The 25607-nt window shown below is 43.7% G+C and overlaps 1 protein-coding gene, 1 long non-coding RNA gene and 1 pseudogene across 3 annotated transcripts; 2 read left to right on the top strand and 1 right to left on the bottom strand.

The window, feature by feature from the left end:
* Window positions 1-10231: 10231 nt before the first annotated feature.
* Window positions 10232-19036, bottom strand: LOC146220999 (uncharacterized). Its single transcript, XR_014750819.1, has 2 exons — window positions 18609-19036; window positions 10232-11259 (listed from the first exon to the last, which is right to left on the bottom strand). It is a non-coding gene; the product is annotated as an uncharacterized LOC146220999 (long non-coding RNA).
* LOC146221000 (uncharacterized) lies at window positions 14928-22138 on the top strand. Its single transcript, XM_084693210.1, has 2 exons — window positions 14928-15015; window positions 18263-22138. Exon 2 carries the CDS (start codon window positions 18266-18268, stop codon window positions 20459-20461), a length of 2196 nt encoding a protein of 731 aa, XP_084549336.1. The 5' UTR covers window positions 14928-15015; window positions 18263-18265; the 3' UTR covers window positions 20462-22138.
* On the top strand, window positions 21194-22138 carry LOC146221001 (uncharacterized; annotated as a pseudogene). Its single transcript, XR_014750818.1, has 2 exons — window positions 21194-21964; window positions 22047-22138. The product of XR_014750818.1 is annotated as an uncharacterized LOC146221001 (transcript).
* Window positions 22139-25607: the final 3469 nt, after the last annotated feature.

Here is a 25607-nt window from a genome sequence, read left to right on the forward strand (position 1 = left end):
TTTTTCCAGATGGGAGTGCATGATGCAGGAAAGTATGGGCAGCATCATCGAGACTTCTACACTTCATGTAGGCAAACTGGAGTTGATCTGCCAGGTTCTGGATTGTCTCTTGTAGTTACAAAAGTATCAGACATTCAAAACTCTTCATCAAGACTGATGTAAGAGCTACATGTTGGAAGTAATTGGGAAGCCTGGGTCTGCTCTTCTTTGGAACAAGGCAGATGGCAGAGGTCTTCCAAAAAGCTGGAACTGTGTGTTCCAGCTCCTCCAAGGACCAGTTGAACAGTTCACAGAAGACATGGCCAGTTGTTTGTAGCAGGTCTCCGGGAGCTTGTTATTACTGATGTTATCAGGACATAGTACTTTGTTGACTTTGGCTATTTGGTGAAGTTAAGCCCTCTAGAACGAGTTCAGAGTTTCTGCAAAGGTGCCACAATCCTTAAGGCTCATGTTGCAGGGTGTACATTTGTTCTCTGTAGTCCCATACAACTTTTAAGGCCACTCCAGACATCACACATCTGTCCACATTGATATATTTTCCACCTTTTCTCTAGGCTATTTTAGCTTCCTTAATTTGTTTAGGCCTACTTCATTTATCACATTGATATATTTTCCACCTTTTCTTTAGACTATTTTATCTTCCTTAATTTGCTTACTTAATTTTATCGAATTACACTGGATCTTGACATCTATGAAATATGCACATTTTTTCAAATTTTATGTGATTTTAATTTCTTTAATTATCCAATATTTATTATTCAAACTTGTTTTCAAATATTATACCTTTCTACATAATTGGGTCATCAAACATCATCACATTAGTTTTCCTTGTTTCTTGCCTCGTAAACCATTCAAATATCTTGTTGCAATCTCGTGACACTGCCTTTCAATTTGCTAGGTGGCGCTGTCAGGGTCCTAGAACTGCGGTCCTGAAACTGCGGCTCTCAGGGGCCTCCGGAGTCTCCGGCTCTGCAGGTTCATACTATTGGTTAGATTTGGCAAAATTGTTAGCGTGGATGTTATCTTAATATATACAAGGGGGCTTGATGATGATGCGCACGCAGCTTCAAGCTAGAAGGACGCGCTCCATTTCAGGAGACTCCAAGACCTTAGCGCGTCACTAGCGTCATATCACGCAGTCGGAGCACAGCTAGGTAATCAGCGTCAGCACTCTTGGGTACTCGGCATGCAGTGCGGCATGTCAAAAAACGCCAAGACTTGTGGAAAATAGTTTGGTTTCAACAGCTATGCAAGGGATTTCGGTGGTTGCGTTGGTTCAGTTAGATGTTTGTAATATTGTTGTTTGTTAGTTAAAATAATCTTGTTGGTCACCCTGAGAGTGCATGTTGTGTGGTTTCATGGGAATTGAGAGTCGGCCATTGTCCCTTTATACTCGCAATGAGTTAATCATGGGCTGCCATAGACCCATTGCCAATGAGGCTATTCTTGCTTGTAAATTGGTTCTGGTAAGCGGTCCTCAATAGCTTGGCTCTGCCGATCTACGTACTTCTGCTCAATTTGGATTTTGCATCTGTACTTGGTCTGGCCGTTCAGTAGGTAAGTCAGATTTTGCAGGTTACTTTATAACCGGCCAATCAGCGAACAGAGGGAGTGGCTGAGAACGATGCCGTTGATGTTGTGCGCTAGTTTGAGTTGTAGTTCCGTAATGGCGACGGAGAAAGATGCGAGTGAAGCCGAATATCCAACAGCGAGCCAAGCTTTGCTGAGTTTTGTTGGTGGCCATGATGTTGTGGCCCTCCTCCCCACGGGGTTTGGGAACAGTTTGATTTTCCAGCTACGGCAGCTAGCTCTGTTACAGTAGTGGTGAAGGAATTGGCTAAGGCGAACGCTAGTGATTGAGTATGGCAGATCAGAGTGGCTCTGGGCAGATCCAATAGTTTTAAACTTCAACACAGTACCCACCTACAAGGAAGTCAACGCTTCAACGTCAATGGAGCGAGGCCAGACTCTCTGTACGAGAGTCTGGTTAGGACCAGGTTACGTCTTCAAACCATCTTTGAGTAAATCTGGAAACAGTGTTGTTTTGATTGTGGGAGGACATTTTTGGTCGACATGTAAACCCCTACAGCAATTCTGTTTTGGCGTGACTTGCGCTGGGAGGGAGGTAAATGGCATGGATTGGGATAGTATGCGGGCAGGTGTGTTTTTATATTGGGTAAAATGGAATGAGAAATGTAATACAAAATGTCTAAAAGGGGTGTATTTATGTAAATGTCCACATTGCCTCAATATCTTTGTGTCAATAAATCAAATATCATTTTGACTGATGGTTTTCAAACCTTATTTTGTTCAAGATGACATCACTCTGAAGTACCATCAACAATTTCACCTTGGTATGTCAAAATATGATTGAATTTGTGTAGTTTAAACTTTGGCTGAATCTAACAACGCTTACCACAGAAGAAACAGCTTACTTTTTTATACAATAACTGAACATGACAATATACAACACTGAGAATAGCTCAATGGACTGGGACAGTGACCTGCAAAGTATAAGGTTGTATGTTTGAATCCAGCCGCAGTCTTTTAGCCTGTCTTAAATTTAAATATCTGTTTAGTTAAACAGGATGACATCATTATGAAACCATGCGCAATTTTATGCGATTCCACTTTGAAATGTCAACCGTTTCTTAAAGGTGACATGACATGCTGTTTTTGGATGCTTTTATACAGGCCTTAGTGGTCCCCTAATACTGTATCTGAAGTCTCTTTCCCGAAATTCAGCCATGGTGCAGAATTATAGCCACTACAAGTAGTCCCACAATCAGCTTTCCTCAGAACGCGCCGTTTCTGTGTCTGTAGCTTTAAATGCTAATGAGGAGGAGAGGGGCGGCAACATGCGCTAATGTTTACAACGGATGTATCGCAATGGCTCGTAGCCCCCGTTGCTGTAAGATGCCTCGAATTTAGCCATTCTCATCTGATCAATCTGGTTTGCAGAGGTGCACACTCAATCATTTCAATGTGGAGAAAGGCGGATATCGCGAGCCATAACACCAACAGCAGAACGGTTATCCAAATAACAAAGAAGTGTACAACACTCGCGTTACATCGTTTATATTCACACACACACTTGATGCCATCTACCTTTACGTTAGCAACAGTAACTCAGCTGTTGGCTGCAGAGCTAATGTTACAGCCACATTCTAAGGGTAGCAAGCTAGGTAACCATATACAGTAAAGCAACAAAATGATATAGCGTTAGTTAACTTACTTGTCTAAGGTTTGTAGCTTGACCAAGGAGGTTTAGTAATGATCCAGAATTTAATTTCAGCAAGGCCAGCTTTGTGTTGGCTCAAGTTGAGGAAACAGTAGTGGCTGAAATGTTTGGCGCAGACATACAACACTTTGGGAAGTTGTGTAATAAAATTGAGATATTGCTTGTGTAGAGGCTCGGATGAAGGGATTAAATAAAGATTTGTGCTTGCATTTGTACATCCAAGCACTGAGCCACAGTTGTGCTTCGTTTGTTTGCTCCCCATGATGTCTCTCAAGGAAAAAACGATATCGCACTTGCCCTTGCACGGTGGTAGCTCAGTTTCTCATCGGCAGGCCAGATGATCTGGGCGGGCAAAGCAGAGAGAGGAAAGGTAACCTTTCTCGTATCTACGTCACTTGGAGATTTTCAAACAGAGCGTTTGAGCCTTCATTTTGTCAAAGGTGGAGAAGAACACCCAGGGCTTTGTTTAGACCTATCGAAAATTCTAGCCACTGGGAGACCAAAGGCAGGCTAGGGGAACTCATATTAATGTTAAATAACCTCATAAAATGAAGTTTTCATGTCATGTCACCTTTAACCTTTGTCCCAAAGGTGACCAAAGCTAATACTGTGCCCTTTCTACTCCTACAGTATAGCAGTTGGTGTGTAGCAGAGAGGATAGAGAGGCTGCCTTGTAACCTTATGCTCATGAGTTCAAATCACCATTCAGCCTATTGTAGTTGGCCCAACTTGAAGTAGTTTTGCTCTCTTGTCCAACTCTTGACCTTCTACAATGTAGACTTTTATAATATTTTGCCATTTTGCGGAGGAACCCGCATCGCTGCTTGCAGCTATATTTTAGGCTTATTTTTTTCCATCATCATCTCAAGTTATTAAAAATGTATTCTTTATTCAAAATAAACCTTCAAACTTAAATAGCTTTTTGGTCATGTGACCTATAATCCTCAAATTCATTTCAGAGTGTTCACTGACTATGCTTATATATTATTCCCCGAGGAGCATGTCCCGGACCCACGAGGGGGTTTGGATCCTTGTCACCTTTTTCATCCCTGATGAGTTTGCACCCCTGATTGTCACATGATCGATTGTAGGACCCCAGGGGCCTGTTCCATAAAGGCCGCTCAAAAAAGCTAGACTTAAAGTCCTAAACCAGACTTGAATACGTTTAGTTAGTCAAGTGGGGCTAAAGCGGTTCCATAAAGGCATATTTCAGCTCACGCAGTCCTACTAATTCAAGTCGTCAAGCTAATTGCGCGTGTACCCTATTCTTAAGCTGCCCGAGAGGTAAAAAATGGTTCATACAATCCACCACGGCAAAAGCAATGCACATGGCCACGTGACTTCGTCCAGAAAGAACGTTCCCTTTAAATCGTGTACAATGACTATGACAGCCAGCCCAATGCTGCGCTGTTGTAGTGTTTTTGGTTTACCTGGTGCTCGTCTTCAATAAGTCTAAAGGCCGGCTAAGGAGATAATACCTTTTATTCCAGGATGGCTGGTGCAAACAAGACATATACACGAGACAATACTCCGCCGAAACGGCCAAAACCATTTGTCCTTCCGGGGTCAACACCTGGCTCTACCTGTCTCCCCCTGGCTCATATAGCCGAGCCAAACAGCGCCACCCAGTGCACAGCCATAACCATTAAAATACAAATACATATTTGGCTCTTACACACCGGCCCCTAATTGGCATGGTAAATGACAATTCTCAATTTACAAAACAAAAAGAGTCAAAATATGCAGACACAATAAACCTTTAGCACAGTACTGTTAGACCCCATGTACCAAACAAAGCTTGGAAATTGGTCTCTCTATTACGTTGGATTTAGTTTTTAGTTTTACTGATCTCACCAGGCCATGACTGCCTGGGAACACCTCCAAAACTCTGCCAAGAGACCAGGATCCCCGTGGAGCAGATGGATCCATAATGGCCACGACATCTCCCACAGCCAGGTTCTTCTTCTTGTCATTCCGTTTCTGTCTTTCTTGAAGCAATGGTAAATATTCTCGCACCCATCTCTTCCAAAAGAGATCAGCAAGGTACTGCACCTGCTTCCATGTCCTCCTTCCATACTGATCCTCTGGATCGAAAACTCCAGGTGGAAATGATGGCTTGCCTCTCAGCAGCAGCAAGTGGTTGGGAGTAAGGGGTTCCAAATCTTGTGGATCTTCTGACAGTTTAGTAATAGGCCTATCATTTAAAATTGGTTCTGCTTCACACAAAACTGTGGTCAGCCCATCATCATCCAGAGTTTGTTGGCGGAGCACTGAATTGAGAACCCTACGCACCAGGCGGATCATCTTCTCCCAAACACCACCAAAATGGGAGCCTGCAGGTGGGTTAAATGTCCACTCGACTCCTGCCTGCACCAAATGTCCCTTTATTGCCTCCTGGTCCAGCGTAACAAGGGCTTTTTCAATTCCCTTTCCGATCCAACAAAGTTTGTTCCATTGTCGGACCACAGATGTTCAACTTGTCCTCTACGGCTCATGAACCGCCTCAATGCATTTATGCAAGCATCTGTATCCAGAGTAGGCGCTACTTCCAGATGAATGGCTCGATTTCCCATGCAGGTGAAGATCACTCCATAGCGTTTACAGCAGGATCTTCCTCGCTTGACTTCAATTGGACCAAAGTAGTCAATGCCAGTGTTGGTAAATGGAGGACTGTCAGGCAGAACTCTTACGGTCTTGCATTGTAGTGCCTGCAGATGCTGCCTTCTCCAATGATCTTTCTTACAGCAGAGTTGCCCTTGACAATCCAAAACCTTCTTCTCACAGAGGACAGAGTGTGAGTCCTGCTTGCATGTCCAAGGCTTTCGTGGGCATCCTTCAAAATCAGACTGGATATGTGCTGATCTTTTGTGAGAATCAAGGGATGCTTAGCGTCCTCTGGCATGGCACCTTTATTCAGCCTGCCTCCAACTCTCAGTAGTCCATCTTGCAGAACAGAATCCAACACATGGATGGTACTCCGGCGGCAAATTCTGTTGTTTCCCATTAGGGCTTCAACCTCTTCCGCAAACCTCAGCTGCTGACAATATTGAATGATGGAGAGTTTTGTGGTTCGTAAGTCGTCTAATGTCAGACCACCCTTTCTGGAGTCAGCAGGGGTACTCTGACGGCCTCTGGTGCTTTTTTCTTTGATATTTCTCTTTCATCCAGGACTTAAATTGCAGATACCAACTGCTCTCTTGAGCCTTCTCCAGTCTGAATAATACGCAACAAGCTGGTCTGTGGGGGTGAGAGCGTCAATTTTGACAGTGTTAGACGCAACTTCATTTTTCACCTCCTTGTCTCCTGTATCCATGAGACATCCAATGTGATCTTTGGCCATTTTTCTTCCTCTTTCAATAGAAACTCTGGTCCTTCCAACCATTTTCTGGCACTTGAGAAAACTGCAACCTTCAGCCCTCTAGACGCATAATCAGCTGGATTTTCCTTCGTACTGACATGTCTCCACTGTGTAGGGTCTGACAGATCCCTAATGGTGGCTACTCAATTGGCTACGAATGTGTGAAATCGTCGGTCTTCATTGTTCACGTACTTCAACACAGACGTGCTGTCAGTCCAAAACACCGTTTCCTGAAGAGGCACACACATCTCTACCTTAAGCATGGCATCCATTTTCGAGGAATGGTCACTGACTTTAGAGGCGTTACTCTAGCCTTGCCAAGGAGAAAGGCTACATGGATATGGTCTTCTTGATTCACCATGCGGATGTATGTAACAGACCCATATCCTTCTTCGCTTGCATCGGAAAAGTGGTGTAACTGTGCTTGTTTTACTGTTCCAAAGTCAGCAGGTTTGATACACCGATCCACACTAAATGCCGCCAACAGCCCCAACTCCTCCAACCACTTTTTCCACCTCTGCCAGATGTCCTGTGGCAAGGCATCATCCCATCCACAGCCTCGCTTACACAGTTCTTGCTGCATCATTTTTGCCTGTAATGTCACTGGTGCCAAAAATCCCAATGGGTCATACACAGAACTGTTCACAGACAGCCTGCCACGCCTGGTCAGAGCCTGATGCTTTACTTCCATTTTAAATTTAAAAGCATCCGTTTCCACACACCACTGGAGACCAAGAGCCCTTGTCAATATCCAAGCCCAAAATCTTCAGCTCTCTGGCTCTCTGCTCCTTTGGGATGGCTTGCAGAACAACCCGACTGTTGCTTGTCCATTTTTCCAACACAAAGCCTCCCTTTCGACACAGACCGATGAGATCATTTATCAGCTGAATAGCTTCCGTTTCAGAAGCTGAACTCTTCAGACAATCGTCAACATAAAAATTCTGCTTTACAGTTTCACTGACCATGGCTGGGAACTTCGACTCATTTTCTTGTGCTGTTCTTTTCAAGGCATATGCAGCACAACTTGGTGATGAGATTGCTCCGAATAAGTGCAGAGAAAGCGAAGGAAGTCTCGATCCTTTTCTGGCACGCGCACTTGATGAAACATAGCTTGGATGTCACCCATAAAGCCTATTGGCTGTTGTCGATACCTCACGAGGACACCCAGCAGCGTACTTGTGAGATTTGGCCCCTCTAACAGTTCATTGTTCAGGGACACACCTTTGAACATGGCGCCGCAGTCGAACACAACGCGCAGTGCCCCTTTCCTAGGATGATGCACCCCATGATGGGGAATATACCACACTCTTCCATTGCTTTTGTTCACTTGATCTTCAGGCACGCGCTCTGCATAATTACAAGAAACAATGTTTTTCATGTATTTTACATACTCTTGGTGGAACTGTTGGTTGTGCATGAATCTTTTCTTCAAGCTTTGGATTCTCTGTTTGGCCACAGCACGATTGCTTGGTAAGGAGATGTTCTTATTTTTGAAAGTTAAAAACAATACTTTCCACCCTGTAGCTTTGTGGATGTGTCCATAATCCTCAGGAACTTTAGATCTTCTCTTGACATTTCTTCCCTGTCTGCTTGTTTATCCCTGAAATCATGATTGTACTGGTTCATGAGCAGTTCTTCCAGTTTGTTGACAGGAAATTATGTGCACTGTTACACTTGCAGCTTCTGAATCTGAATTTCCATCCAGTGGGCCATTTACCACCCAGCCGAGCACAGTTCTGACTGCATATGGCCCACTTCCTTGACTGTTGATGACCTCCCATGGTTCCAGTAGCTTGGGTGCATTGGTACCGATCAACAAGTCGACCTCAGCATATATGGATGGCATGTGAACCTTTGACAAGTATGGCCACTCAATAAGATCTTCAGCCTTTGCCATGTCCTCAGTAGTGACGGGCATTTGTTGTTGTGATGACTTCTGGGAGTGGATAAAACTGTGAACTCCCTAGACCAGTAACCTCTAGATCATATAGAGAAAAGGCTGAGAACTTCTTTGTTTGACCCATCGTTCGCAGCAAGATTTGTGTACGTTTTCCAGTGAGGCTTAGGCGATGCATCAGCTGTTCAGAGCAAAATGTTCCTGTACTCCCTGGATCCAGGAATGCATAAGTTTGGATTACACAGTTGCCCTTAGCAGCCTTAACTTGCACAGGAAGAACTGATAGCATTGTTCGGTCCTTGCCGGCCCTTGTATGGCCACATGTGGTGTGAGAGACTGGCACTGGTGCAGGAGTTTCTATTTTACGTTCTGTAGCACTTGTTTGTCACTTTATGTGCAACACTGTTGGATGATTTTGGTTACAGATTTCACATGTACGCCTTGCTTCGCAGTCACGGCTGATGTGGCCTTGTTGCAGGCAACCTAAACACACTCCCCTTTTCTGAAACAGAAGTACCTTATCCATGTGTTTTTTCATTTTAAATTGCTTTCAATGTTCCAGTGAATGTTCCATGGGGCAGATCTTTCTCGTTCTGCTTTGTGTCTGAGCGCAACTGCTCCCCGTCTTCTTCCTGTGCATCCACAGTAGTCACTGTACTTGCCACCACATTTCCCCTCATTCTGCTCCCAGGCTGTGGCTTAGGAGCTTGGCTTGTTGTATTGGTGCTATGTTCATATAAACCACCAAAAAAGGGTTCAGAGAGGATTTTTACTGGCGCTCAATGAACTCCACCATGTCATTGAATCCAGCTCTGTATCCAGTAGATTCCATAATGTCATACGCCCTGCTGCGCCAACGCTCTCTCAACTTGTACGCTAACTTGGCCAGTATAGCCCTCATGTTTACTGGCATGTCCAGCTCCTGCATGTACACCAGCTCCTGCATGATGTTACAGCCGCACAGAAAGAGGGCATAGCTCTGGAGTGCCTTTGTGTTGTCTGTTCGTATTGTTTGCCATGACAGTGCTTTGTTAATATATGCAGTGGCAGTTTTATATGGATTCCCAAAGTGATCCTGCAATAGAGCCTTGGACACTGGGGGCATATGTTGGCAGCTGCGAACCAGTTCACAGGGTTGTCCTTGAGTGAATTGCTCAAGATAGTACAAACTGTCGTCTACAGGCGCCTTGTGTTCCACACCTTGTTCAAATGCTTTTATAAAGGTTCTGTAGTTCAGAGGATCACCATCAAATATCGGAATGTCTCTTGGTGGGAGTGTCATTGATCGCTGCTGATTCAGCTGCTATGATTTCAGTTTGCTTGCTCATGACATTGAGAAGTTCTCCAGGCCACTGTAAACTGCTCAGTGACCGAGCTTGATATTCATTTTGTTTAGAATGCACTTTCATTTCCACTCTGTTTTGATTGAGTTCCACTTGGCGGTGCTGTTGAATTGATATGCTTTGTACCTTTGGTCTCACGTCCATCAATTTACCATTTATTGCAGTTTGTTGGATAGTTTCCCTTTGATTTGTTGAAAGGCAGCAATGATTAATGCATCCATGGCCAGGATATAATAATAAAATATGACATTATTTTAAAAGTCAGAAGCATCGGGCACATTTGCGTCCCGCACTGGGTTCTATACTGCCACATCTGACATTCCAAGCGCCGCCACTACCAACTACGCCAACGAAGATGTAGCCTGCCGAACTGAGACCGACACGGGACACAATTACTTTTTCGGGTTCGTTTATTAACAATTTCTTTCTCAGAAAGCACGCCCCAAGAAATGATTGAAAACAAAATAATACAAAACAATACGGCAGTGGACTTAGGAACGCTGACCAAGAAAACAAAACAATATAAATATACAGTCAAGGAAAAACTGGCGTTAGCTGCCACATACGCATCCATAGACATCTATCCAAACATAAATCAAATCAAATTTATTTGTATAGCCCTTTTCACACGCAAGCATGTCACGGAGGGCTTCACATACGCCCATAGAACTGCCCCTCAACCAACCTAAACCCTCAAGGAAGCCAAGGAAAAACTCCCAGAAAAACTCCCAACGGGAGAAAAAAATTGAAGAAACCTTGGGAGGAGCAATTCAGAGAGGGATCCCCTCCTCCAGAGACGGTTGGTAAGAGAGAGGAGCAGAACACAAGCTAAACACAGTCATACAATGTCAATGGGTTTTGAAACACCAAAAATCCATTGTTCGGCTTTATAGACGTTGGATGGGACCTGGAAACTCGCTGTTGGCCGTCATGGAGGCTGGTTTCCGGTTGACGACCTGGTCCAGCGTTGGTAGACCGACGACCAGGCAGGTCCTGACAGCTCAGACCCCCCACACCACAGGGGATGTGTGGGGGGGACAGAGAGGAGAACAGGGATTAGAGAATGCCAGGAGCAGCTAACAGTTTCAGTCGTAATAGAATGAGATCCCCACCGGTCAAGTGTAGACTAGTGCAGCAATTTAACAAAGCTAAGAGGGTATTTGATGCAGCCCCACACACCAAGACCGTACATATCCGTACACATACATAATAAACACAAAACATCATCCAGTAAAAGATGAACAGGTATAATTCAAACCTTTTAACATACATATTTTAAACATCAGTACAACATTTACTTAGATGTTTACACGGTTTACTCCGGCAGTTTCCAAAGGTGCTGCTTTCATGTTCGGAGAAAAAGAAAAAGAAAGAACGACCAAGATGCACCGCGTCAACACCTGGTTCGCGACACCACCACCTAGTGGCCAAAACAAACAACCCAAAATGTACCCCTCAGGTCCCAAACAAAATATATATACATACATTTGTCACATTTTAGTCATTTACATACACCTACATTCACCCAGAAACTAAAATGACAGAGGTAATACAACTAATTCACCATCCGGCTACAAAGAGCTAGATAACTTTTGTTGCAGGTGGTGCTTTATTTAGCAGAGGAGAGAGTTTCACCGATACATACCGGCTACATCTATGAACTACTTGTTCTGAGCAGGTGTTGTCAGAGAACAGGCTGTAAAACTGTTGGTTAAGAGACTCGTGAAAAACTGATGCTAATTATCTGGGAAACATTTTTTAACAGCAGTCAAGTTGTCATTGTGTCAAACAAGTTGTGAATTTGTTGTAACATTAAAACAGGAGATTATGACTGTGCTCAAAGTGATGCTCAAGCTCCAGCGGTTTGCTTTGTAGGTGAACAAAACTTTCGGAAGACGTAAAAGAATCACGAAAAATTATAGGATATGCTTTTTTCCCCATTGGTTGTTGCATTAAATCTTATCCAGATACAATGGTGCTATTTTCCGATAAGCTATTGTGTAGACCCTTTCTTTTTTTGGATTGGCTGATAAGTGGCAGGCTCAACTAAGAACTCCAGGGGAGACGCCTTGACTGCCGGTGTTGTATCACCCGATGCATGACTCTCTGGATTGGCACCCCCTCGCGGGAGCGCGCGCAATTCAAAGAGTGAAGGATTTCGTCTTGATATCGCATCCAAAAGAAGGGGAGACAGAAGTCTCACATTAAACCGTCTTTGTTGTTGAATTCAGGAGAAGGATGTCTGTTATCTGTGTAAATATCAGATGCTATTTTCAACACAAAATCCTTAAAATTCGTCATTCAAACGGTATAGTAACGAACGCGAACCAACATTCTTGCTCCACGACATCGCATTCTGAGGAAATATACCCCTTACATCCCATGGAAAACCTGCCATGAAATGCTCTCCCCCCGCATACAATTCTATCCTTTTACGCCAGCATTATGTACATTTAATAGCATAAATTGAATACCAATACATGTGTATGTATAGGGTGGACAGGTCTGAAAACAGAATAGTCCATGGTAGGTGAGGGATTATTTTTTCATTTATTTCATTGACTTAAACAATAAGAATAATATTTCCTATCTTAAAAAAGGATTTGATGGTTCTTTTGATGTTGATACATTGTTTTTAGCACTTGTCTTTTGAAGGCTAGGCATGTGAACCTTTGGTCCCTTTTCAGGACAGCTGATTCTGGATCAGAAGGCTGTTGTTTTCGACCTGTCTGAGTAACCCACCCTATGCACAGGCTAACTGCATTAAAATCGCATGCCTTTGAACCTATACATTAGTATGAAGCCATGTGAAATACTTTGAACCGTGTAGCAATAATCATGATCATACTGGGGAGGTATATTTCCTCAGAATGCGATGTCATGGAGCAAGAATGTTGGTTCGCGTATACCGTTTGAATGACGAATTTTAAGGATTGTGTTTTATAGCATCTGATATTTACACAGATAACAGACATCCTTCTCTTGAATTCAACAACAAAGACGGTATAACGTGAGACTTCTGTCTCCCCTTCTTTTGGATGCGATATCAAGACGAAATCCTTCACTCTTTGAATCGCGCGCGCTCCCGCGAAGGGGTGCCAATCCAGAGAGTCATGCATCGGGTGATACAACACCTGTTAACCCTGGAACACGTACTTTATTGGCGATAAAGTACTGCCTCGAGTACCTTATTGCTTTTATAATACGGTTGCCAGCGAAATTATAAATAATAAATAAATAATAATTAAATATAAATAGTAAGCTGCCTTTCAGCACAAAATAGTTATAGACAACAAACACTGTGTATCGCATTTCAGTAGCCTAGAGAAAATCGTCCCTGTAAACAGTGGCTGTTGCTATGCAACGGACAAACAGCACTGTGAACTTCACATTTGTTAGCCTAGCTAGATCTCGCACCATCTCATTCATTCAATGCTCATTTTATAAAAGCTGCCTTTAAAATAACAATGACAATGGGAAACTTTCAATAAAATAATATTTCATTAAACAGTAGGCCTAAACATTCTAAATCAATCATTAATGTTTCGTAGGCACTGGGTATATGGTAGCTAGCTAGCCTACATATGCTGTAAACAAGTTACTATTGACTTGGGACTCGATAGACGAACATTAGGCTGTTGTTAAGGTTAGTTTATGTTGATTTGGATATCTCCATTAATTGTGCATCCGTGGAAAACGTTGTTTTAAGAAGCCAAGACCAGGCCATGTAATTGCGTAGCTACGAAGCTCAAATTAAAAGTGGATGTCTAGTTAGCAACTACTGTACTGTACTAATGGCTAGACCTGAGCTTCCGTCCAACGTTTCAGTAGTTAGACCAGATAGCACGGGACAGTGCAATATTATTGCTCAAAAATTAACCGAATGTTGCTAGTCTAGCTTGCTAACCAATAAATTGCTGCACACCAGTACTTGTAGACAGTCTTTTTCTTCGGCAACATTTTAGTTATTTTGAGTGCGCACTAATATGGAACGCTCCCGTTGTAAGGTAAATGTAATAAGGCGGCGTACAGTACTTTATGCTCAATAAAGCACACCCCGTGACTCACTCTCAACCAATCAGAATGCTTGATTTCAACCACCCGTATTATAATGTTGTTTATACTGTATTTTAAGTAATCCGATTATAATCGTGCCGTCTCGTCTCGTCATCTTCCGCTTGTCCGGGGATCGGGTCGCGGGGGCAACGACCTAAGCAGGGAGGCCCAGGCTTCCCTCTCCCCGGCCACTTCCACCACCTCTTCCTGGGGGACCCCGAGGCGTTCCCAGGCCAGCCGAGTGACATAGTCCCTCCAGCGTGTCCTGGGTCTTCCCCGGGGCCTCTTCCCAGTGGGACGTGCCCGGAACACCTCACCAGGGAGGCGTCCAGGAGGCATCCTAATCAGATGCCCGAGCCACCTCAGCTGGCTCCTCTCGACGCGGAGGAGCAGCGGTTCTACTCTGAGCCCCTCCCGGATGACCGAGCTTCTCACCCTATCTCTAAGGGAGAGCCCGGACACCCTGCGGAGAAAGCTCATTTCGGCCGCTTGTATTCGCGATCTCGTTCTTTCGGTCACTACCCATAGTTCGTGACCATAGGTGAGGGTAGGAACGTAGATTGACTGGTAAATAGAGAGCTTCGCCTTTCGACTCAGCTCCTTCTTCACCACGACGGACCGATGCAGAGCCCGCATCACTGCGGACGCCGCACCGATCCGCCTGTCGACCTCGCGCTCCATTCTTCCCTCACTCGTGAACAAGACCCCGAGATACTTGAACTCCTCCACTTGGTTCAGGATCTCCTCTGTTCAAAGGTTAAGACAGACAAAAACTTAACATCATTTTGACAAACGTATATACACTAAAAGGCTGGGAACTACTGGTCTGTCACTATAGAAATATTAGAATGTCAGTTTAAAAGAAAGCTATTTAAGTCAAAGTTATGTGACAGAGATGGAAATTTGAATCACATTAACAGTAACATAATGTTATACCCTGTCTTATCTCTCTCAGCAGTCAACACCACACCCCTCTTTACTGTAGCTCCAGCTGACCTCCAACCAGCTTGCTGGCCCAGATAAATAGATCTGGATTGAAAGAGCATACGCCTGTAACTGCATGTCTGTCTCACTGTTTAAATGTCCTAACCCACAACTGCAAGCAAAATAACATAATAAGGTATGGTGTTCTTTTTGTAACATGTTGGAATTTTTTGGGCTGGAATGCTACACCGGTTCTTTAATATTAAAGGGCGATTGATTGCGAAACCGATTTTACCTTGTCATAGTTGAAAAATGACAGTTTGGTGTGTAAAATAGACTTACAGTGAACCTCAAAGTCCATTGAAACTTCTTTCCTATCAAAATGTCACTTTTTAAAACTACAACTTGCAAACGCTAGCTTTTGAAACAGTGCAAGTTGTGACGTCAATGCAAGTTGTGACGTGCAGCATCAACTTATAGGTAGGTACTTATAGGTAAATAAATAAATAAATACATACATAAATAAATATGGCTATGAAAAAAATCTTAAATAAAAAAAATGGCAATAAATATAGGAAAATAGCATTATATAATTATATAGCTGAATCCATTTACCAATATCAATAAATAAATACATTTATTTATTTAAAAATGACGTTTTTGTAAAGACAACATTTATTTATTTCATACCACATTTATTTCCACACCACATTTATTTCTGTGCTGTATTTATTTTCGATCTCACATGCAAACGAGAGGGGCGTGGTTATCTTCAGACCAACGCAGCTCCACACAAGATCGAAGGCAGATAGGGGACACCTAGATTCGGTAGATTATGGAAGACATTAGTCGTATCAGAGATCGCATGCTGGCCTTATAGATCAAATTGATCCGCATGGCTTGTCAAGATGTATTATTTTGGCACACACTCTATTTTATTGAGGTACTTGGGCAGATAAGTGCTAAGTCTTAAATGGTTTGAGACTTATCAAGCACCGTGTTTGTGTGCAAGACAGCAAGTGTAGAAAGCCACAACAAGAATTTTCCTTTAAGGTTTAGCGTATTTTGATCGTAACCTATTGTCTGGGTTCACAGTGATGATTTAAGTAGGCTAATTTATAAGATGTAGTTTCATAAGGAGCTGTGGTATTGTGGGAAATGTGGCTATTGCCTCAAGACAACCCCAAATAGGCTTACGCAATTAGCCTACACATTCGGGTATTTTCTGGTGTTCCCATGATATGAAATATGAAAGTAGGCCTATGGGCTACGTGCGCACTACATTAGACTACCATTCGCTACAAAATAAATGGAGTAAAAATTAAACATGTGCAGGCTCGCATGAAGTGGGATTCGATTGCACTAGACACGCACACGTGGTTTCAAACACGTATGAAAGTCAGTTGATTTACACCGCAAGTTATGCCAGCTCTTAAAGATAGGCCAACTGGTTGTTAACTACGTTGGCCTTCAGGTAACATTTTGATTCGGCTTCTTCTGAATCAACTGATTTCCATAGACACTACGCGAATAGGCTACTAATCACGTATTTGGGGTTGTTTGGAGGCTATAGCCATATTTACCACAACATCAAAGCTCCTTCTGACGCCACATATTAAAAATTCATACTAAGAACATCGCTGCTGACCCAGACAATACGATCAAAATACACGTAACACAACATGGAAACATTCGTTTCCTATGCGATTTGTGTAGCCTATGGCTGAGTGTTTCTTCGCTATATCTTTTGAAATCAATTCATTTCATAATTTTAAATTCTGAACAAATGTAGTGAGCACTACATTACAGCCATTCACACCATAATAAATGGAAGCTAAGAAAATAAAATATTTGAGTGGGATTCGATCCCACGAGCAAAAACAGATGCACTGTTATTATCCGTTGCATTACACCGGGAGCTACTGAGGAAGATGAAATTTCATGTCACTAATTACCCAAGTACGTTATTGGCCTTCAGGCAAAATGTTGTTTTGGTTCTTCTGAATCAACTAGTTACCGTAGACACTACCCGAATGTAGGCTACTCATCACGTATTTGGGGTTGTCTCTAGGCAATAGTCATATTAACCACGATATCACAGACTCTTATGACACCACATATTGCGAAGTAATACTTAAATCATCGCTGCATGATATAGAAACGTGGGCACAGACATGATCCTACTTCTGATAATCATGGCAGGGTAACGCTAACAGGTAACCAGCTGTTTTGGATGAAACCCAAACCAATAACCCCAAAAGATATGTGGTGTAATTAAGAGTCTGTGATATCGTGGTTAATATGGCTATTGCCTAGAGACAACTCCAAATACGTGATGAGTAGCCTACATTCGACAACAGAAGTGGAAACAACTAACGTAATCATTTCAGATGATATCAATGTGTTGAAAACAGTGTTGTGTAGGCACAATAGATTTATTTGTACGTTTTTATTTCAAGTCTCCACCTTCGTTGTTTCAGTGAGTGCTGTTCAGGGTTGCCAGGTCTATGTGACAAAACCAGCCCAATGGCCAATCAAAACCAGCCCAAAACCAGCCCAATGGCCAATAAAACCAGCCCAAAAACCAGCCCAATATCAGAGCTCAAAATATGCCCCTGCCAAACCATATACACTGCATTGCCATCATTGCCAAATCTATTGTAATATCTAAAAAGTAACACCAACTGTTTAGTATGCCAGCATTAAAAACAGTTTTCAGGAGATTTGCTCAGGAGACTGAGAGCATTAGGCACGTGTGCACACGCACAGTGCGTGTGTGTATGTGGGCGTGCCCCATGTCCATGTGTATGTGCTGATCTGGAGTCAGTTTGGTAAGATTTGGGCATAAATAAATTATTTCATTTAAAATATAGATTTTTATTTAAAGATATTCATGTAATTTGCATGCAAAATACCAGCAGACAAAAAATTCAACCCGCGGCAACACTTCAAAAGTAGCCCAATTCCGCGGGAAAACCGCGGACCTGGCAACACTGGTGCTGTTGGCCGTGTTGCGTCTTTGCCTTCACTCGTTGTAAACCAACCAATCAGCGCGAAGCTCTGATCTATTATTCATGAGCATACCATAAAAGGAGAAAACCTAGTGTTTTTTTCGCGCAAAATATCTGAAGATTTTTTAGGGGGCATAGAACAGCACCCGGGCCATTTTACATTTTTCGGAGACCTTAAGGAACAGTGTGAAATACCCCCAAAACCCAGTCAATCACCCCTTAAATAATTTTACTGATAGCCTTTTAGATTTATAGATAGATTTATTTGTGCTTTGTTTCATGTAATGTTATGCACCTACAAAATATTTTTATCTCAAATATTTTATCTGAATTTATGCTTGTCTATTCATCTGTTAGAACATGTTTTGCACAACCCATATTGTTTCGAGCCATTTATTTAAGAATTGTCATGGTGCTCTGTACTTTCCATAGAGTATGAGGATGCCGAGTGAACACATTCTCTTCTGTCTCCTGCCTTTGTTTTGGAAGTATTCATCTCCAATGTGTGAGAAGGAGACTGACTGTCCTAAGGAAAACCAAGATGTTTATGGCAAGATTTTGACTGAAATCCCTGAGAGTTTGAAACCAGGTGCCACCGAAGTCTTTTTTGTTGACAGTCAGATTCAGACCATTCCAAAAGCAGCTTTTTACGGAACCCCCAAGCTAGAAAAGATTGAGTTCCTAAACACCCCCACTGTCTCAATAGAGGCAGGTGCCTTTGAAGGTTTGTCAGACCTCAAACACATTGAAATCTCCAGTACCAATTTAACACATTTACCCATTGGAGTCTTCAAAGACCTGAACAAACTTGAAAATCTTCATCTCAAGCTCAACAAGATCTGCATTCTAGAGAAAGGATTGTTTGAAGGCCTCAGCAAACTGAGAGAACTCCAGTTGCACATCAACAAGATTGTGTCCATTGAAGAGGGGACTTTTGATGACTTGGAAAGCCTTCAGGTCCTCCACCTAGCTAAGAACCGCATATCCTCTTTGTCCACTGGCATGTTTTCAAAGCTCCATAAGCTCCACACGTTGCGTCTTTATGAAAATCAGATCCCTGCTCTCCCTCAGGGAATATTTGATAATTTACCAAACCTAAAAGAAATCTCTCTTAATGGTAACAAAATCCACAAACTACAACCCAATCTATTCCCACATAAAGAAAAAATTTATAAATTAATGTTAGAGTCTAATCTTTTAACTGAGTTGCCTGCAGAATTTTTTGTGGGATTCTCTCAGCTCAAAACACTGACACTGGCGAAGAACCAAATTACTAGTCTTCCTCCAGTACTTTTTGGAGAGCTGCCCAAAATGCAAGAGTTGAGTCTAACAGTGAACAATCTTACAACACTTCCCAAGGGAATTTTTAGCCCTCTTTCCAAGCTTAAAAAATTGGATTTGTCCAAAAATAAACTGGTATCTGTGTCTCAAGAGAATTTTGAGGGCCTTGTGAAGCTGACAGAACTAAACCTCCAAACCAACCAAATTGCTTCCCTGGATGTCAACACATTTGAAAACCTACCATCTCTGACCACCCTGAAGCTGGCTAATAATAACCTGCAGACAGTTACCAAGGAGATACTTGACTCTTTCTCAAAAATCAAGAAAGTTATTCTAAACAACAACCCCTGGCATTGTGACTGTAAGCTTGTCCCTATGTACCAGTGGCTCAAGGAGAAAACTGCGGATTCTGAAGAGGTCTGTGAGTCTCCAGAAGATTTAAAGAAACAGAAAATCCTGTCACTCACTGAAGACCAATTGCAATGTCCCACCTCACCCCCTTCCACAGTCACTACCATAATTATTCCAGTGACCACCACTACTACACGAATGACCACTACTACACCAATGACCACAACCACACCAATGACCACAACCCAGACCACTACCACACCAGTGATCACAACCACACCTATGTCCACAACCCTGACAAATACCACACCAGTGATCACAACCACACCATTGATCACAACCACACTAATGAACACAACCTTGACCACAACCAGAGTAGCCACTACTTTGCCAACCTCCCAACCAACAACTACCAAGCAAAGCACTTTGACAACTATGCCAGCAACCAGGCTTTCAACAACTAAGCTACCAACAACTACTCTGCCAATGACAACCACTGTCATTATAATGGAACCTACCATAATAACTACCTCCACACCCTCCACTACCACCTCTGCACTTACCACTGCAAGTCCCCTTCTCACCACTGAAAGAAGAACCACAGCAATGACCACATTACCTCCAACCATCACTCTAGCCCGAGCCTTAACAACTTCAAGGACAACTCAGATTATTACCACAATCACCACCTTATCCTCCACCACCCAAAAACTGACCACAGTGCCACCCACTGAGCTCCAGACATTCCCCTGTCCCCAGGCACCACCTTACCATGCCTCATTGTCCTACACATACATAAGGCAGAACATCAGGGCTCAGTGCAAAGCCCAGATGATGATCTACTCCACCCTGGTCGCTTTTGAGATCTGTTGTACATTGGTGCTGGCTAAGTTCACCCTCTCCTTATACAGACTGCTACAGAACCGGAATAAACTGCCCACGCGGGTTAACCTGACCAGTTTCTCCTACAGGAAGGAGGTCTCCCTCAGGCCCATCTGAGAGACGTGAGATTCTGAGACCATGTCAGTGGGAAAAGGATGTGAGAACTCACCAATACCAAGTGTTGGATATGCCTTTGTTTGCATGCTCTTCAATTCTAACATGATATACCATTCTGTACATTGCTGTCTGGTATATAGTCTATACATGTTGTGTACATAAACTATTAGATTTTAACAGTGTTAGGGAAGCTTCCATATTACGTAAAACAAAATAGTAGACTGCAATTATTAAGAGCTTGGTTGTTGCTGATCAGCAAAGATGAAACTGGTGTTATATTAAGACTTTCATGGTGGTCTGAAGATCAAAATAATAAAGATAATCATGATTGAAGACAATGGCCGCGTTTCCCAGATTCGATCGTTCTTAAGGATTTAAGAAGGCTCTTAAGAAGGGTTCGGCTAAGAAGGAGTGCTAAGATAGGGGTGTTTCCCAGACACGTTCTTAACTGCCTTCTTAAGATCCCGCCAAAGAAGCCTCTTAAGAAGTTCTTAGTGGGAGCTGTCCACCGCCGTGGTGTTGAAACTAAATCAATCGATGCCAGGAAAGTCGATCACCCACCACTTTATAAGCGCATAAATCACACACAACACCCTGTGGTCCCCACACACAGGTGCAATTAATCCACGCGCGCGTGTGTGTGTGTGATCACAGCTAACAGGTGTATTCAAGTAGTAATCAAGCCCATTAACGCATATATACCCCCCTGTGGCTAGGCACACATATGTGAGAATGGATAAAACAGGGACGAAACGAGGTAAGAGGGCACCCTCCTTTACCCCGGAGGAGATGGCCGTCCTAATAGATGAGGTAAGCCAGCACCGGGATGAGCTATTTGGCGGAACAAAGGGTAAAAAAACCCTTGTTCTAAAAAAACGCATTTGGCAGGGCATAGACCAAAGGATGTCCCCCTCTAGCCCCTGTGGTCTCCGGGACTGGGGTGCGGTCAGAAAAAATGGCAGGAATTTCAGAGCCAAACTAAGAAGAAAAGTGCTACGGTGAGGCAAGAGACCACGGGCACGGGTGGTGGCGCACCCGGTGCCACAACACTCACCCCTGAAGAATAAAAAGTTATTTCCATCATTGGAAAGACGGCCTCTGAGGGAATTGGAGGAGGCATTGATATGCTAGGGGACGAGGGCCTCTCGGGGAACAGTGAGGACGAGGAGGAGGAGGAGCCATCGGGGAGCGGAGTACCTACATACACATCTCCAGGAGAGGACCACCCCCTTACTGTCCCCGCGCGCCAACCAGCAGGGCCCAGTGTCCGCATGCGGGGGGGCATAATGACCTGCAGCGAAACGCTGATACAATTAGAAAAGGAGAAACTGGTGGTGCTGCGGGGGATAGAGGGCCACCTGGAGAGACAGACTGCCCTCCAGGAGGAGATGGTGCAGATAAAACGCCTGAAGTTGGATCTCCAGCAAAGACAGCTCGCACTGGCCGAGGCGCAATTTAACCGTCCCTCCATCTCGGTCCCAATAATTCTCCCCCAGGATGGAGGTAAGGGGCATTTCTATTTGATTTCTCCGCATTGCACAATGTATCCTGTTCAATTTCACTAATCAATCTCCCTTCATTGCAGGTGAGGTAGACGCCCAGTGAGCCAGAGGTGCCACAGCTTTTTGTTCCTCTTAGTTTTTTGTTGTAGTTGAATAAACTACTTTTCCTTTTCAACCATGTGTTGTGTGGATCATTTTGCGTCATTTCCTAGCTTTCAAGCCCTATCAAGGCCGTAATCATAATACATATTGAGGGGGACACATCCCCCCCCAATATTCAAGTCTGGTCAAAATGTCCACCCCAATATATTGATATGAAAATATAAATGTGCTATACGCTACGACAGGCAACCACACAAGCTGTCCGAAATTATCATAAATGTGTCCCCCCAATGACTCCATGGCTACGGCCTTGAGCCCTATACATGATAGGACATCAAAACAGATGGACAAGCTCCTCTCTGGTCCGGACACCAGCTTGGTGGAGTGCTGCTCGGGTTTCGCGGGGGGCGAGGTTGGGGGCTTCATCTTCTGAGGATTCCCCATCTTCATCCTCATCCTCAGGAGGCGGCTCATCTGCGCCAACGCGCACTGCAATGTTATGCAGCATGGCTGTGACAACAATCACGCGGCAACACTTTGCAGGTGACAAGCGCAGCCCCCCCGACGAACGATGGATACTTTCGGAAACGTCCCTTCCACCTGCCAAACACCCGTTCAATGTGGGTCCTGGTGTATGTGTGGGCCTCATTGAACCTCTCCTCCTGTGGTGTTGCTGGGTTGTTCACCGGTGTCACGAGGTAACTCCGGAGAAGGTAGCCACTGTCCCCGAGGAAGATGCTCCTGCCGAACTCTCCTCTGCCAGCCTTATGCCCCACAGCTGAGTTGGCCCACACGAAGCTGTCGTGTGTGCCTCCTGGCCACCTGGCAACGATGTCAGTGATGAGGCCATCGTGGTCCACTGCCACCTGGACGTTGATGGCAGCGTAGTGTTTCCTCCCAATCCAGCACGGATCCACCAGGGAGGGATTGTGGATTGGGATGAGTGTGCCATCCACAACACTGATTACCCGGGGGATCCCAGCCATGGCGTGAAATCCACTGTGGACCTGGCGGACCTCTTCCCGTGTGTTGGGCATTTTGATGTGTGCCCGGGCATGGCGCAGGAGGATCGGTGTCACGGCTGCCACACTCCGTGAAACCGATGCCTTGCTGAGGCCGGTGCCATCCCCCACCACCTCCAGGAAGCTCCCCACTGCGTAAAAACGCAGTGCAGCCAGGAGCTGCACCTCCGGGCTGAGGACAAAATTGCAGCGGGTTGCCCTCCGGATGTGTGGTGACACTATCCTGACGAGGCGTTGGATCTCCACACGGGGAAGCCGGTACTTGGACTGGACAGCCCGGTCTGACAGCACATTCAATGGGGAGAAGTGCTGACGCACATATGCATTTATATGAACCGTCTGGCTTTGCGCACGGCGACGCTGTTGGTTAGCAGCGAGAATATGCTATATTGCAGCCATGGTGTCTCACTCGCGTGGACTTCAGCAACGCCTTTATATAGACTGGCAGGTGGAGCCTCTCTTGATGAGGTTCCTGCCGAGTTCAATTACACCTGTCAGTTTCCCTGATTTCTGTGAAATACCAAAGGGTTGTTGATGTTTTTATATCTATGTCAACTCATGCAGATGCCGAATGTTTGTGAAAACGTAATGAGTGATAGTAATGATGATTCTTTGTATTTATGTAGCTACAGGAAAACATGGGCAATTATTTATTTTTATATTGTTATTTTCTTCTTATGCTATTATTTTTCTTGCGTCAGTGTTCTGCAGCTGTGGGCGCACATTTATCATCACGCATGGTTTTAGTATTCCTTTGTGTCAGATATAACTTTCTCTGACGCGGCTGCAGTGAGCGTTTGGTCGCTAAGAAGGCTGTTAAGAGTGGGTCAGGCTGATCTTACATTTCCTTCTTAGTGAAAGATCTTCTTAAGCTAAGAACGACTCTGGGAAACACGTCCTTCTTTCACAGCGCTCTTAAGAGCGCTCCTAAGAAGGTTTCAGCGCTTAAGAGCTTCTTAAGGAATCTGGGAAACGCGGCCAATAACATGACTACTTATACAAAGAAATACCAATGATTCATTATAAATGTTTCTAGTAGTGAAAAAAATATTGTATTCAATTCCAGTTGACAAGCTATCACCCAGTTAGTGTCGCCATCCAGATTGTCCTCATCCCCGTACAGTTGGGGTGTGTCAGATCTTATAGCCCCAAGATATGGGGAGGGGATTTCGGCAGGTATGAAAAACAATGTTGCCAAAATCCTACTCCCCTTTTAACTTTTACATTTATGCAACTAGTATCAAAAGCTTTTTATGGCACACTCTACAGGGCATGAGGACCCAGATAGCATTTGCACTTGTGCCGCATCCGTTTGAAAGCTGCCTGATCCGGTTGTAATGCACATATGGTTTAGGCTGACAATCCAGATCTTAACCGGATGATGCTACAACCATTGGGTCTTACCGGTTTTGGGCCATACACGTATGACGGGCCTAAGCCGAACGCGCCAAAACCCTGAGGAATACCTACAATGACTGGTTTGGCCCTGACCTGGCCCTGACATGTATTGCGGTCGACATCCTTCGAGCCCGCCAAAATCTTAGTTGGACTGGTACAAATTAAAATATGGGGTCGGAAATGTTTTAAAATATTTACAGTAATGATTCGAGTGTACATTTTACAACACATGCCAGCATATGTGACTTTAATACACCGCTAGAATTAATAAAAAAGGAATAGTGTGTCGTGCTAAAATATCAACAAATTTCTTTGTAAATTGGTCCAGTCCATTAGACATAAAACGCAAGCGTGTGCCTCGTTTGTCCTCAACGGATTGCAAGCTATATTCAGCGTGTGGTAAGTGTTCGTTATTCGTCTTTTTTGTAGGTTAGTTAGCTACTTGAATAAGGTCAGTGTTGACTGCAAAGCTAGCTACAGTTGATATAACCAGATATTTTGGCTATAACTTATTATCTTATTAAATACCATCGTTATTTTGTGTGTTGGTGATGCTAGCAAGCTAGCTAATATGTACGCTGTAACTAGCTAGCTACAGTAGCTAACGTTACAGTAGTTCACTTTCCAGGTAAAGCTATTGCTTCAGTTTTGCGCTCAAAACCAGCACAATCATAGTTTATTTTAGGAAGACGACACCCATTAATCTCTGTCTATCCATAGTTTTAGCAGGATGTTATCAAGTAGTTACAGTTCCTAAACAAATTAAGTAAGATTGGATTATTACCATGCCAGTCTTTAAATTGGAAAGGTAACGATAGCTCTAACATTGTAGGCATTCTGTGTGGCTTTAGTCGCACAGTAACTAACTAGCTAGATCTTTTGTTAGTGATGTGTTATGAGCTTTAAAATGTTAAACCATCAATTTTCACCCTAACTTCTCGCAGTCATTATTTCCTTGATTGAATAAATCCAAAATTGTATGTAGGACTGTACACATTTCTGTACATTTAAACGTGACTCTTGATTTTACATCAACTCACTATTTCTAATATTTGTCTTTCAGATTCTGCATGATGGCAACCTGTCCAGCTAAGGTACATTGACTGACTGACTGACTGACTG

This window comes from Hypomesus nipponensis, chromosome 26 (genome assembly GCF_054491055.1).
Source record: "Hypomesus nipponensis isolate SF chromosome 26, ASM5449105v1, whole genome shotgun sequence".
Lineage (NCBI taxonomy): Eukaryota > Metazoa > Chordata > Actinopteri > Osmeriformes > Osmeridae > Hypomesus > Hypomesus nipponensis.